We start from the raw sequence: 15,086 nt of genomic DNA, 5'->3' as shown, positions 1-15,086 counted from the left end.
TATATGTATAATTTACTCATGGGTGTTCAACCTTTTCACTTGCTTGGGCCACACTGAGCGAAGAGGAATTGTCTTGAGCTACATATACAGAGGCTGCTCTGAAAGTAATGACTCCTATTTTACTACCATGGAAATTACAACAGGTAAGAAGAGCACAACAGCATTATTTAATAGTGCTTTGTAGCTGAGAATTTGCTCTGTTTTTCCACTGTGATCACCACCATTAGCTATGCGTTTGGTCAGCAATGAACAAGAGCCTACATATTGTGCTCAGCACAACCTGCACCAGCAGAGGTGACCCACTGTCGCCACTGCTGAAATGCACCACCCACCACCCCACTGTGTCCACATCCCGCTGGGTCTCCAGTAACGTTCAACAAGTGTTGATGAATGTTAATGGGTGCCATTTTTTCCCACATATGGAGGAATTCAGTGACACACTTTTGCTTCAGAGGCCAATTTGTCAGGTTGCTTCTCTGCTGCCATCTGTCACATGGAAACAAAATGGAATGGAATAGCGGTGGGAAGGTTCACCTCCACTGCTATACCGCCAATATCCGCTTCTGACATTGCGGGCCAACATAATAAAATAAGGGGTGTTACTTTCAGAGCAGCCTTCATAAAATATGCAATACAGCTACTGTATAAGAAACCAAACATTGAAATGTTTATATTAAAACTTTATTTTTTTTAAATAAGAGCAACAAAAACATCAGACTAGTGGGATATGTGACCTTGATGGCTGCATGTTTTTTGTGGTTCATTGGTCTGTGTACAATCTACTGTATCAAAATGTACACAGTTCTTTGCTGTAACTTGAGTTAGCACTGTGCTGTATCCTCCATGTGTCCCACACCAGCCCAGAAAGTGCTGATTGCACACCAACATGCGGTTGTTGTGAGCAATGGGTGCATGCCTGAGGCCACACGGCGGGGCAGAGCTGCTGCCATGATCTAGCAGGGCCTGGCTTTTCCTCCATCAACTCAAGTGACTGTAAACTGACAAAACATGGATTTATTAAAGAGGAAACTCAAATCCAAAGCCCCTTTTCCTGTTGGTTTGAGGCAAGGCAGCACGTTCTCTTCATCAAAGAGTGCAGTGTTATGGCTAGCAAGTTCCTCACTCTCTTCATCTCACATTACAGGTGTATTGGACCCTGAGACAGCTTACGCTGTCGGCCCAGTTTCCCCTGGAGAAAATCTGCTGGAGAAGGTTGTGCAGCTTCGAAAGAGGTTCATGTAGTGCCAGCTTCTTGTGAAGTCAGAGCCGGGGTCCTTGGCGAGAAGCACACTGGAAAGCACAGCCCACCACGGCCCTGGAATGGGTGAGTACAAGCAGCGGGAGAGGGGCTGACGCATGGGCTGGTACTGTGCCCCTCACAGCAGTGGGACGTAAATGGAAAGGCAGCTGCCAGAAAAGCACAGCATCAGGTGTTCATTCCCTTTGTAGTTTTATTTTCTTTCCGTTTAGAGCTTATCACTTTATCTGCAAATAGTGTTCACTAACAAGGCGAAGGAAGCTGGAATCCCAGTTTGCAAAAGGCCTTGCTCTCCCCCCGCCGGCCTGAGGACCCGGGCGGGCACTCCCGCTCTGCTGCCGACTCTGCTGCCGAGCAGCGCGCCCATAGCGGCGGGGCGGGGCGGAAGCGAGCGGCGGCTCCTCCCCGCGGGGCCCGGGGCAGCGGCGGCGGGCGCGGCATGGCGGAGCCGCGGGCGGGCCCCGAGCGGGTGAGGGCGCGGCGGGGCTCCCCAGAGGGGCGGTGGGGGACCGGGCGTTCAGTTTTCTCCGGCCTAGGCCGCGGTGTGGGCGTTGGCGGCCGGGGAGGGCCTGCCCTGGCGGTGAGAGCGGGCCGCTGCTTCGCGCTGCGGCTGAGAGCCCTCGTGGCGTTCGCGTTTTCGTCCCCGTGCGTTCGCAGGAAAACGAGTATGACAGGCGTGAAGCCCGTAAAGAGTTCGTCAGTGTTACGTGTTCTTAAACCTTCGAGTTTGAAAAACCGACTCCCGTTGTGCCGCTGTGGCAGCTTGGTCACCGCGCTGGCAGGGGAAACGCATCTGCTGGTGCTGCGTTACCGGAGCTGCACCACTCGCTCTGCTTCCCTGAACGGTCCCCCGGCCGTGGGTGTATCTCCTCGGAGGGTTCCTGGGCGCGTTCCCGTGGCCCTGCGGCTGCTCCCCGATCAGCACCGGGGCCGGGGGTGCGCGGTGTGCGGGGCTGGTGGCTCCGAACGGCTCTTCTGCAGCCGCCCCCGCGCTGTGGGCCTGCGGTGTGCTCCTCCGGGCACTGGGGAGCTGCAACCAAGGGCTGGAGGGCTTGGACGGTAAAGCTGGTTGTGTTAAGCAATTAACGATCCCTACCACCCAAACGTATCGATGAAAGCAGTGAGCCCCGATCTAAACTCAGGTTTAAGTTTTTTTGCCCTTCGTTGCACAGGGTGTTTCATTTGTCAGGTGAAAATCCCCAAATAGCGCTTACCTGAACCTTTACCAGCACACGGAGCGATGGGGTTTTGGGGCAGGTGCCATTTAGGACAAGCTTTGCTGCCATAGCAAACCACCATCGATTCCAATGGGAGTAGCGCTGGGCCCTGGCCCAGGGGCAGGGAGGTTCACAGCCAGCTAATCTAGGCTGCCAGGAGCTTATTTTTAGTTCAGAATTAGCAGAGGTTCAGCGTGAGCAACGTCAGGAGTGAAGAACTGTTCACAGTGCCTCTTCCAGGGAACTGCTTCCAATGATATGGGGAAAAAACAAGTGGTAAGTGGTAAATTAGATGCCCTTGAGCCTTACCGGTCAAGCAGCCTTTTGTGTTGTTGGTATTGACTGAGTTCTTGGGATGTGGGAAATGTTCTGTGCTGTTCTTCTTAAATATAATTATATAATACCAAATCAGCAGGTGAATTGCTCTCCTGCATCTAGATGGGAGTCATCCAGTGCAAGAATTGCATTTCAGATTGGTAACGGGAGATACTTGTTTCTTACTATTTACATATTGGATTATGTATGCGAAGTTTAGAATCTGGTTTCAGAAGCATAGGTGACAAAACATAGTGTGAGTTCTTACTGCCTCTGGGAGCAGCTGTCCTCTGTGGAGCAGTTTAACAGACCTCGGGATGGTTTCACACTGGCAGAAGCTGACTTCTGTCTCTGTTATGTTTCAGTGCCCCCCACGTGCCCTTCCTCCAGTGCCAAGGTAAGGTCAGTTCATTCTACAGGATTGATTGTCGTTCTCTACTGCTGTGATTTTAAAGGAAACAAAATGAACCTAAATGAGTTTGATAAGTATCTGCATAGTCACAGTAGCTTTTTAAACATTTGCTTTTCTTGCTACTTCGTTGTTCTAGAATCCCTTACAAGAAACGTAAAACATGTAACGTTTTTAGAGGCTGAGAAAATTAACTGGTTTATCTCATTTTTAATATTCAGGTAGATTAAACTTTTTAAAGCCTTGGACAAATAGCAGCTTCAGTTTTCTTAGCATCTATTTCACTACTGATGTTTCTCTTTCCGCTTTCTTCTTCCTTAACTCTTTGTTGCTGTTGTTCTTTTTCAACATTCTTTGGTACATTTAAATTGCAAATCCTTCAGGACAGGGATTTTTGAAATCAAGCTAGATGTTACCAAATAGAGGCACAGGTGTTTACTGGTTTGACATAATACAGAATCATAGAATTGCTCAGGTTGGAAAAAACCTTATAGGTCATCGAGTCCAACCACAACCAAAGAAACTTGGGCTTTTTTTTTTCCCAACATTTGAATGAGCAGTGTGGAAGGAAAAGCACTTCTACAGATTTTTATGGCGTGATATGTCAGAATTCCTTCAGTGTACCTTAGGGCAAATGTGATGTTCATGATTGGCAGCATATAAAGATAGTGTATTTTTAGTAATGTATATATTCTAACGTTTCATAACTTCTGTTAGTTGGTTACACGTCAGGCAAGTTTTAATTAACCAGGTGATAATAGCTTCTAATCTGATCTACAGCCGGCCAATCAAGAAACTGCACAGTCACCAACAAAGTGTTGAGTCTGGATGATTGCTTCCTATACTTAACCCTTTTGAGTACAGTTGGCAATAAAAAGACATAGGAATGGGAATGAGGGAATTAATGAAATGAAAAAGTAGAGAGAATGTCGCTGTTGTGAGTTGATTACAAACTAACTCTCTTCTTACCTTTGTTCCTTTTGCACTGCTCTTCAACACCTTTTCTCGTTAAATGTGAAGTGGAAACCAGGGTGAGTTATTCTGTCATCAAAGAGAATCATGAACATCTGTAGTTCCTTTTGGTGTCACTTTATCCTCTCTTGAATCATAGAATCATAGAATGGCCTGGGATGAAAAGGACTGCAGTGATCATCTAGTTTCAACCCCCCTGCTGTGTGTAGGGTTGCCAACTACTAGCCCAGGCTGCCCAGAAGGACTGAAGGATTGGTCCTTACAGTTCTCCTAAATGCAGACTGATAATTGTTTAAATTGCATGGGTATTTGGGCCGCTGCTGTGAGAACTATCTGATGTTTTCTTCTGTTCTTTTTACTAATTGCTAGTTCTGAGTCGAGGTAACTGAAATGTTGCCACTATGCTCTAAAGAAGTAGTTTATTCTTTGGAGTATCATTCAGTTTTTCACTCAACACATGCATGTGCATGTTTAGCCTTTGTTACACATAAGACAGATTTGTTGTCTTGCTTTCCTGCTATCTACTGTACTTTTCCTGCTTGTGCAAATTGGTGAGTTGTCACTTCATCTGTAAAAGCTGAAGGATGTCTTTGCTTGTAAAAAGGACTCTATTTCTTAATTTGGAATGGTATGACTGTTAAAAAAGGGGAATGGAAGTTTCTCCATGCTGTGCACATTGACTTAGTTTCTGTTCTGCAGATGACATTCCACTCAGTCGTCCCAAAAAAAGAAAGCCCAAAGGAAAGACTCCTTTAGGTAAGGTCCCACTAAGACTTAAAACTGTTTGTAATCCTGAGTGATACCTACATAGTAGCCAGGCTCTTGACAGATACACCTTTTTCAGTCTTACACTCTGTTTTGGAATAGTATTCTTCTCGGTTTCTTTATTAAAATCGATTTTGTGTCAAGTGCTGCCTTGAAGTAACTTCTTCAATCTTCTTTTCTTCCCTGGATGCATTCCCAGTGCTGCCAATAGAGCAAATTTTAACAGTGAACTGAAAAAACGCTTTAATGTTTATTCTTCCTATATTTTTCCTGTCTGATATGTTTCCATACTTAATTAAATAGTCAATTTCACCTGTAAGCTGCTTGCAATATTGAGTGTGTTAAGTGCTTGAATTTTTTGAATGAACTAAGATACAACTAGTTGAGCAAATTGGCTCAACTTAAATCCTCTGCCAAATAAAGTCACAAGTTAACCATTCCATTGTCACCTGAGAGTTAAGAGCATAAGGCATGACTTACACCAGAGCTTTGTATTTTTACAAGTGCACCTGCTGAATAAACATATCCTTTGAAGCAAAATTACAAGTCTGACCTGTTTTGATGAAGCAAAATGTGTTGATAGGATCTACTGGATTTCTGTAAATCAGTTAATTTGGGACTGTGTGATGGTTTGAGTAAATCTCCTTTATTTGATTAAAAGAGTGCAAGATATCGGGCTCACTGTAAAACTGTTAAATGCAACAAGTGGAGCTGTTGCCAGCAGGGCTTCCCAAGGAACAGGTGTTGTGACTGTTTATCCCAGTAAGCAGGTTGATGGTGCAAAGCATGCTTTGACTTTGGCCATTAACTTACAGGTTGATTTTCCATTTTAGCACAGTAAAACTGTGTAAAAGGTGGAGAAGCCTGTTGTTTCAAGTGAAAACAAAAGTAGATTTTGTTGTTATTGATGAAAACTATTACTCCATTTTTGCTTTAACACACTTATCTGCCTGTCTGAATCAACTTGTCACTGTTCATTTCTCTGTCCCTTGCATCATTGTCTTTGCACATAGAAAGGAAAAATACAGAGCTATTGTTCCTTCCTGTATTAGATTCCATTGTGTCAGTCCTGTGTTGTACACTCACATGGGAATCGTGCCACTTCCTGGATACTCTCATTTCCTCCCAGACATGAAATTGTTATGGTGAAATGAAAACTGTATGTTTTCATCTTTTATATTCTTATTACCGCATTTGCTTCCCATCTCTTATATATTCTAGCCAGTATGTTTTCACCTCAACTGGGCAAATAAAGATACTCTACGCTATATAACACATAGCAGCATTTTCTTGCCTTTTTCTCAGCAGCTTTGAGTTGAAGTTGCTGGAGCTTTTCTTCTGATTTTCAGATGACATTGTCCAAGCAACTGTCCGTCGGCAGTCTGAAAGCAGTGAGCCCCTAACTCCTGAGCCTCAGGATGTCCCTCCTCAGCGGAAACGCAAGAAGAAGAAAGTACCTCCTGGTATGTGAGTAATGGTAGGCTGCAAAGAGGGCTGAATAGAACTTGGTGACAAAAATATGACTGCCCAATCTGCCTTTTGGTTAAAAATGTTTCAAACTGAGTGCTCTTGTAATGAGTGGAGTTAATCTCTGGGTAAATGATAGCCTAGAGTTGCCATTTCTGCCATGTTTATGTAATAACTATTTATGTATTTAAGTGACTGTGTTTCTAATTCCATAAAAGCTATATAATCTTCATGTGCTTTGTTTTAAATCTCCAGATTCTGAGACCTCCTTTACCCAGCAGAACACTGCATCCTTATTTCAGAATGGAAATGGCGTGGATGTTCCTGAAGCTGAAGAGACAGTGGTCCGCAAACAGAGAAAAAGAACCAAGTGAGAGGAACAGCTCATAATTCGGAATATCTGTGGCAGTGAACGTAGCTGAATAACATTTTAGTGTCACTTTACAGAGACAGATGATCTTGGAAGTTCACAATACCACTTACCTTGCATAGCAAATTGTGTGCATACAGTCGTGTTCAGGGCTAAGATCTCACTTTCTTCACGTTTGTTTTATGCATATCTGGATGCATTTCAGTTCAGAGTACGTTACCATGAGCCTACTGTTTCAGTACATAAAAAATTAAAATGCATAACTGCTTTCTTTCATTTTTTCCTGTATTTTTCTTAATTTTCTGAGAAACAGCTGTTTTCTTATCCTCCTGAATGGCCTTTTCTCCAAGAGCTGTGCCTTCACAATGTTCTAGTTGCCATTCCTACCACAAGCATCCATTCTCTCGGCCTTGTATTTAGTTTGTATGTGTTTTTTTCTAATTGCTAATCTCTTGATCTGTACTTCTTCCCAACTTTGTGTTTTGACACAAGAAGGTACCTAAATTGAAAGAAAAGCCCCTAAATCAAGGTTTAGCGTTAGTGTTTTAGTGAGAATTACAGTTTCAAATTTATGAATGGGGGTAATATACCAGTCAGTAGCTTGATCTGCTCACATCAGTGAGGTAAGGCATGGTAAATGTTTATTGAAGTCTTCAACTTTTAAATTTTTCTTCTTATTCTTCTTCTGCCCCGTTGTATGTCGTGTGGTAATAGGAAGGCTCGGCCAGCAGAAACACACAGCTCCAATGAGCTGGAGGTAGAGGAGGATGACATTATTGAAGATGAGCACAGAAGGAGCCCAGATCAGCAGCCTGTGTTTGCTGCTCCCACTGGAATTAGCCAGCCCGTCAGCAAGGTGTTTGTTGAAAAAAATCGTAAGTGCATTGTGTGATTCATTTAACTTAAATTCTTGCATTTAAGGAACACATAATTGCATTTAAAATCCAAGCATTTTGCTATTGGGCAGAATTTAAAAAGGAAGTTTTCCAGCAAAAACGTACTTGAAAGGAAATGTACGTTGTAATCTTTCAGCAGTGAATGCTAGTCTTGCAGTGTTGATGATTTCTTGGATTTTTGAGTTCTGTGGGTGGAAGAAAACTGATAGCACAGAACTGAGCTCAGGTGACCTAATACTGTCACAACACGTTGAGACGTATTTACTGTATTGCAAAAAATCTGTCATGTGGAAGGTGGGTTGTATTTTTTTTTTGTTTTTAGAAGTCCAGAACACTGAGTACTAATCCAGTTGTGCATTCGTAATTCCATAGCCTGATCTGTCAGGGTACACCACGCTGACAGAGGCATCGTGATATGAATGGAAGCTGGCAGGGCAGAAAAGGGGGCACGAGGGAGAAGAAATCTGATGGAAATTTTGACACCCACAGCCTTTTCTTTTCTGTAAAAATATTGAGGGAAGTTAATGGTACTCTCTAAAATAAAATTTCTCATCCTTGTAGGACGTTTTCAAGCAGCTGACCGTGCAGAATTGATTAAAACCACTGAAAATATCAACGTGCTTTTGGATGTGAAGTCTTCTTGGACAACCAGAGATGTTGCCCTCTCTGTGCACAGAAGTTTCAGGTGATGGATTAATGTTGCAAATGATTTAAATAAACAGAAATCATCCTGGTGCTGATTTTTTTTTTCTTTCTTATCTTTAAGATGTTAGTACCTCTTCTCTATCATTGTGATCTTTACTTCATTTGGATACTTCTAATAGGTGGTGGTTGAGTATGTAAGTGGTGTAAGTGCTCTAGCTTTTTTCTGTTGACAGTAATATTTATTTCTAGCCAAGACACCCATTTGAAACGCAACCTGTGAAAAGAGCAAAAAGCTGAAGCTAATTAAGAAAGTTGTATTGCAAAAATTCAGAAGAAATATGAATAGAAAGTAAAATGGGGGAGCGGACAGAGTGAAAGTGTTTGATTCCTGAAGCAGTAGTAAAGGGTTGTAGCAACAGGATCAGACAAAACACCTGCACTTTCCTCGTTTAGTGCTCAGGCCCTGGTGCAGTCTGTTAGGGGAGGAAGCAGAAGTCCAATTGCTTAGGATTTTTAAAACTAGATCAGAAAAAAAGCACTTGAAAACAATCTATCACAGGCAGCAGGATTGGAGGGGTGGATTTGTAGGCCTTTTCTTATCTCATTCAAGGCATTAAACTTCTCAAATGTTCTTTTATCCTTTCAGGGTGATCGGACTCTTTACCCATGGCTTTCTTGCTGGCTACGCTGTATGGAACATCGTTGTCATCTACATTTTGGCAGGAAATCAGCTTACCACGGTTTCTAACCTGCTACAGCAGTATAAAATGCTGGCCTACCCCGCTCAAAGTTTGTTCTATTTGTTGCTGTCTATCAGCACAGTCTCAGCCTTTGATAGGTAAATTGTTGATGATTTAATATGATACTCTTGGTGAATGATTTTGCACATAGCTAGTTGTATAATTAAAAGGTGTGCTTGTATATTCAGGCCTTTGCTACTCATTTCTGTCTGTTACCTGCTGCCTTGTATCAATGCACGGGTGCTGATTGTGTAATCAAAAGGTGAACCAAATGGGAGAGCTGTGGTGAAGGGGAGTGAAGAACAGCTACTGTTTCTGTTAGGTTACTTTTCATGGGAATCCCTTCTCCAGTTAAGATTGCAACATAGCTATATAGTTTTCCTAGCTCAGCTGTGTTTCTGTGTTACGGCTCAAGGACAGGAACAAATGCAAAGAGGGCAAAAATGCCATAAACAGAGTGGTTTCACTGAAGTTTATTTTAGTGATGTATTGTTTCCTTGGCAGCATGGTAAGCCAGGGAAGGAGTCTGTTTCATGGAAGGATCTGTGTCTTTTTTTCAATAAGTGGTGGCAGGGAGGAGTCCTGACTTATTCTAAATGACTCCTGTACCAGTGTGAGCTTTGTAAGTAGTTTTGTTAACATTAACTGTGTTGGTGGTGCAGACACTGAAGTGAATGGTAACGACTGGGAGGAACAGATCTCTCCACACTCTCTCTGACTGCAGTATGGGAGCTACAAAACTCGTAGAACATAATCCTTAATTTCAGACTTCCTGAAGCTTGGCATAATGAGGATCATTGCTTGTGTATGCAGTATGGCAGCTCATTAAGGCAATATAACGCAGGCAGGAAAATGCATCTTGAAAAAAGTAAAAGCAACAGAACTCTGTTAGAAGAACAATATTATTATCTTACTGAGCTGTGTTAATGACTCTTATTTTTCTCATCAGGATTGATTTGGCAAAAGCATCAGTTGCACTGAGGGGTTTTCTTACCCTAGACCCAGCGGCATTGGCTTCATTCTGTAAGTATCCTGAAGTGAATAGGAAGTGGCCCAAAAAAGAAAGTAAATGGAAAAATCCCACATTCTGTTGTCAGTGGATTTTTCCTCCCTGGTTATTTTCTACCTTAAAATAAATGACTTGGGGAGCAGTTGAAAATTGCATTCAGGGATTATGAACGCTTTGCGCATTTTTAAAGTCTTTGCAATAATAGTGTTAGTGATGCTACTGCTGGGATGGTTGTTTCCCCACTTGAGAACACAAAACACAAAAGTAGCAAAAACTAAAATGGGACTTCTGATGTAGCTGGTAGATTGCAAAAGAGCAGAAACTCATTTTTGATGGGTCAGAATACCTAGACTTTGAGGAAAACGCTGAAGAAGAGGGAATGCAGTAAAGATGGCAGTATCATTGGAAGAAGTAAAGTGAAATGAAAGAAAATGTAGTGATAATGACCATTTCATGATGCGACAGCATTTTCTACTTGCTTTATACCTGACACGACTAATTTCATTTCTTTCAGTGTACTTCACTGCTCTTATCTTATCCTTAAGTCAGCAGATGACATGTGACAGAATTAACCTCTACACACCGCCTTCAGAAAATGGCAGCATCTGGTAGGAAACCTAGAAAGGTCTTCTGTAAATTGTAACATCACTCACTTATGAACCTGAGTCAAACTGGTGGATTCAAAAGGTTATATAACATGCATTAAAAAGTATTAATGAAGAATTCCACTACTACATCTGCCTTTGTCTGAGTGTGTCTTGAATCTCTGAAACCTTCACTCAGAAATGAGAACTCATATTTGGTCTCAGTCACTGTTGGTCACAAGTGCATCGTAACTCAAACAAGATCTTGTTGGAACGATGGTGCGAACATCAAGTGTGACACAAACCTTAAGTATCTCTTTTGCTGCATGCAGTTAGCTATTTTTTCCTTTTTTAGAGCTTTTATGAGTGTTTATTGAGTTGTTTATTGAAAAATTAGTTTCTAGTAACAAAACCTCAACCTGCTGCTATTAATGACAGCATAAGATGTATCAGCCAACTTAAATCCTAGCCTTTTCCTAAAGCCCCATCTTATCTGGCCTCTGTCTACAAGTCCTTGCACTGGTTTCCAGGCAGACATCACTGACTTGCTGCTTGTTTGCCCTGCTCCCCCACAAAGAAGTAATGAAAATAAAATCTACTGATGACTTTATATGATATCTTTCAACATAGTAAGGTTTGACAGTGCATTTTGGTTTTTATTTTCTATTTCTTGACCGGGGAAAGGAATATACTGTTGGTGAACGTTCTCTGTGAGCTAACAGGGTTTCTTTGCTGAGTTGCTGTCTTTGGTATACACACTCTACCAGATGTTTGTAAAGCAAGACCATTAGGATGATAGTGATATTTTTACATCTGACTTAGCAAGTTTTTTATTTTTATTTATTTATTTATTTTTATGATATTCTGCTCAAGTTATTATTGTAGTATGTGCGTACGGGTGTGTACCCTGACTAATTGGTTGATGTGCTTTTCCCAGGACTGCAGGTATGGAGGAAGAAATTCTTCAGCCATGGATTGTGGTGAATCTGGTAGTATCTATTCTAGTTGGGGCAAGTTGGATCTTCTTGTCTTACCGACCAGAGCTAGACCACAGTGAAGGTAGGACATGTTAATTGGCAAAAACTTACTTGTTCAGACTTTTATCTACTGCGGTCTGCATTGGGTGCTTGAGTGTAGTACTGAGAAATGTTATGACTGAGGAACAGATTTGTGTTTGGAAGGCCAAAGAAGGTTATATGTGCTTCTTTAGATTACTCTAGAATGTTAATTCACAGCTTTCTATATTTCAGCTGCTGCCAGTTATCCTGCTTAACTCGAATAACTCAATTAGTTTAAAAACAAAACAAATAACTAGTTGGCAGCTTTTACAATTATTGGAAGTAAAACTTACAGTAGATGTCTAAATTGCAATTACAAGTCATTTTTTAAGTAATAAAAGGCTTATTCAAGGAAGCTGTAGGTGTGATCTAGCCCAGGTTTTGGTGAGATTTTAGATATTTACTGGTGCCAACTAAAATTAGGTAATGTGCTTCAGCAATTTCAAGAGAAGAATTCTCTTAGGATTTATTCCAAGTAGTAAAGAAATATCAATAGAATGGCAAAACAAAAAGAAGTGTGTGATTTCAAACTTGAGTGGATAAAATTACAGTGCTGCATGTGCAGACTGTGTAATTTTGCCACGTTGATAAATTGTTGGCGAACAGTAAATGATCAGGTCTCTAAATGGAAATCTTCAGTCTTGGTTCTGACACTTTCAGAACTGGAACGATCCATCAGTCTACTTTCAAATACAAATTTAAGTGTCCAGGGTGAAGCCTACTTCCTATGATCAGCTGCTAATGTCATTACTAGTTGTGTTAATCTAGGGAGACAACTGTAGTTTTCTAAAGATAGTGGTGGGTCTTCCCATTACTGAATTGCTGTTACAAGGGTGACAAAGAAATTCCAGAGAACTTTTCTGGAATGATGCAATAATCTTCAGGTGAAACTCTTTCAATAAAACCAGTATTCTTTTCTCTTTCTTTCAGAACTGATGTTTCATACTGAAATTGAGGAATTTCCCCAGGGTGTTATCATACCCAGAGTCCAGCCGTAGGGTGGAATATGCACCTTGTAGCTGTAACTGATGGCTCAATGCTTTCTGTATTTTAACCATGTATTATAATTTTCACGAAGAAAAAAAAAAAAAAAGTATTTTTATATTGTATATATTTCATGGATCTTTTATGTATGCTAATTTTTAATTATTCAGATGTCTGAAATCTTTTCTATATCTTCTTTTTGTTTTGTAAAGTAGATTATCTCTAGTACATAACGTCAAGGTACTTCTGTAAACGTTGCTACCTATGCAGCCAGAGGAAATGGGTAAATGCTGAAGATCTGCTATTCAGTGCTTTTTGACGGCAGTGCTATGTTGTCATCATCAATCTATGTTTTGTTACTGACGCTGATAGCAGTTGAGGTATATCCTTTTTCTAAGATATTCCATAGAGTGGAAAACAAATCTTAGGAAGAAAGCAGTTTAAGTGAATAAATACAGATGTCTTGCAGGATGAAACAATCTCCTTAGCAGACATAGACAAGAGCTAGTGTGAAATCCATTTCTCGTGCAGATATAACACAAGACCAGTTTTATATTTTATTTAATATGTACTGAGTTTTGCATTATTTTATTTAACGTATCTGAGGGTGGTTTTAGAAGGTGTGCAGTGTCAAAGTTCCCTGGAGGTTACTGTATTTTATAAAGGTGATAGTGAGTTTAGCCAGATGAAGGGGAGATGTTAAAGAGCCAGTAAGTTTCTATACTGTTGCCTAAGTTGCTTTAAAACAAGAATGGGAACATGAATAACTGGGATAGCTTCTGCCCTATCAAGAACTTGAGTTCTAATGTGTTTATTTAGCAAATTTAAGTAATTCTAGAAAACTCTAGAAAGTAATTACATAATTGTAGAGAGGGGGAAAAAAAGACCTACTGGAATTGAAAGATTTTCCGTAGCTGCTGGTTCTATTTTAGGGCATTCACTTGGTTGTGGGAAGGAACTGTTTAACTTTTTTCTCAGTTATGATGTGCATGTATTCTTGTAAAACTGTGGAACTCGATTACAGTTGGTGCTGCATCTACATTATAATGAAGAGATTCAGGATGCTGCTCCCCATCAGTGTTACATTGGAGGTCCTTGTGATTTGCTGTAGGAGATGAGGTAATGAGGCACTACTTAGTGTTCCCACGTGGGTTTCCACGCAGTAATTTCCTTGCAAAGTGGGAAATGCACATCACAGTTTCTTCAAGTGTCGCATGTTTGGTTTACAGAATTGCTGAGCTCCTGAAGATGAGATTAGTAATGGATTCTGTTTGTTATTTCATGCTTCTCTCATCTTGGCATGTGACAAAAAGTATAACTTCTCTCACAAGGTACGGAGCTCAAGCACAACAGTGTAAAGGCATCCAGTCAGTAGGGAGAAACATGAAGAACATCACTGTTTGATTTTGTTTCTGAAATTATTCCTAGGAATTGGCCTCTTAAGTATCCCACAAACAAAGCAGTGCCAGCCAGGAGCCAGATCTGCTCTCATCGTGAGATAAAATGGTTGGTTTAGATATTTGAGCAGTGATTAAGTTTTTTGACTTAATGGAATCAGTAGTTCAAGCCAGACTTGCCTTCCTAGTTTGTACCTTTTTTGGAGGACCTGAGTATAAACCTAGATGAATGAAAGAGGTTTGAGGTTTGCCATTTAAAATCACAGTTAGATAACAATTTCATGGGTTATTACCTCTTTTACAAGGTAGTTTTCATTCCATTAAGCCTCACAATGGAATTTAACTGCTTTCTGTATGTGTGTGCAGTTACCTGGAAAATTTTAGAACATCTTAAAGTTTACAGAATAGATGTTTAATTGCAGAACATGCAGTATATGTAGAAGCCTTAAGTGAAATGCCTTTGTGCATTTCCATTACTGTTGTTTTTGATACAGTATGTTGTGTCGAAGAAAAAATTGCAGAGAAGTTAGTGCCAATTTTGTGTTTTTAAGTATCTGAAAGAAGTGAGGAAGTGGTCTGAATGAATATTAGTTTGTACTACTTTGTACTGTTTCCAAATGTTTAGTTTGTTTAAAATAAATCAGTCTAACTTGTTTTTTTCCTCATTGCTAACGTTATGTTCTTGTATAGAAGATCTGAACAGATGTTATGGGAAAACATTGCTTTCTGTAGTCCGTTTCCATTACTGTTGTAAGTAATGGCTGTCTTCTCTTTCCACCAGCAGGCTCCTGCCACTGTTCTGGTCTTCTGCAGTCAGAAATAGCGCTGTAAAACCCCAAGAACCAGCGAGTAGACTCACTGGTCTGTGCTTTCTGAGATCTGGATTGCATCAGATTTAGACTGGACGTAAGGAAGTTTTTTACAGTCAGGGTGGTGAGGCACTGTAACAAGTTACCCAGAGAGATGGCGGTGCCCCTTCCCTGGAGACACTCAAGGTCAG

At 41.0% G+C, this 15,086-nt stretch overlaps 1 protein-coding gene across 3 annotated transcripts; it reads left to right on the top strand.

Annotated features, from left to right (window-relative positions):
- Window positions 1–6: 6 nt before the first annotated feature.
- Window positions 7–14,751, top strand: TMEM237 (transmembrane protein 237). Of its 3 annotated transcripts, XM_040703427.1 has the most exons (14): window positions 7–143; window positions 1,145–1,324; window positions 3,156–3,192; window positions 4,220–4,230; window positions 4,871–4,927; window positions 6,286–6,399; window positions 6,659–6,773; window positions 7,488–7,648; window positions 8,231–8,354; window positions 8,961–9,152; window positions 10,004–10,077; window positions 10,578–10,671; window positions 11,585–11,706; window positions 12,636–14,751. In XM_040703427.1, the coding sequence occupies exons 2-14, from the start codon at window positions 1,321–1,323 to the stop codon at window positions 12,701–12,703; spliced, it is 1,173 nt and encodes a 390-aa protein (XP_040559361.1). In that variant the 5' UTR covers window positions 7–143; window positions 1,145–1,320; the 3' UTR covers window positions 12,704–14,751. The 3 variants fall into 3 exon arrangements, with proteins under 3 accessions (XP_040559361.1, NP_001292073.1, XP_004942673.1); NM_001305144.2 differs by lacking the exons at window positions 7–143; window positions 1,145–1,324 and adding an exon at window positions 1,683–1,727 and having other exon boundaries at window positions 3,156–3,187; XM_004942616.5 differs by lacking the exons at window positions 7–143; window positions 1,145–1,324 and adding an exon at window positions 1,683–2,751 and having other exon boundaries at window positions 3,156–3,187.
- The last annotated feature ends 335 nt before the right edge of the window (window positions 14,752–15,086 follow it).

Source organism: Gallus gallus, chromosome 7, assembly GCF_016699485.2.
Source record: "Gallus gallus isolate bGalGal1 chromosome 7, bGalGal1.mat.broiler.GRCg7b, whole genome shotgun sequence".
NCBI classification, from domain to species: domain Eukaryota; kingdom Metazoa; phylum Chordata; class Aves; order Galliformes; family Phasianidae; genus Gallus; species Gallus gallus.
The sequence above is the reverse complement of the archived record's forward strand: the minus strand, read 5'-3'. Positions and strand labels throughout refer to the sequence as shown.

Bases quoted from the DNA above. Each gene is read 5' to 3' on its own strand.
- TMEM237 (NM_001305144.2), top strand. From the start codon at position 1,698: ATGGCGGAGCCGCGGGCGGGCCCCGAGCGG. The intron at 6,400-6,658 runs GTATGTGAGTAA...TTAAATCTCCAG, and splicing joins GAAGAAGAAAGTACCTCCTG to ATTCTGAGACCTCCTTTACC. The intron at 9,153-10,003 runs GTAAATTGTTGA...TTTTCTCATCAG, and splicing joins ACAGTCTCAGCCTTTGATAG to GATTGATTTGGCAAAAGCAT.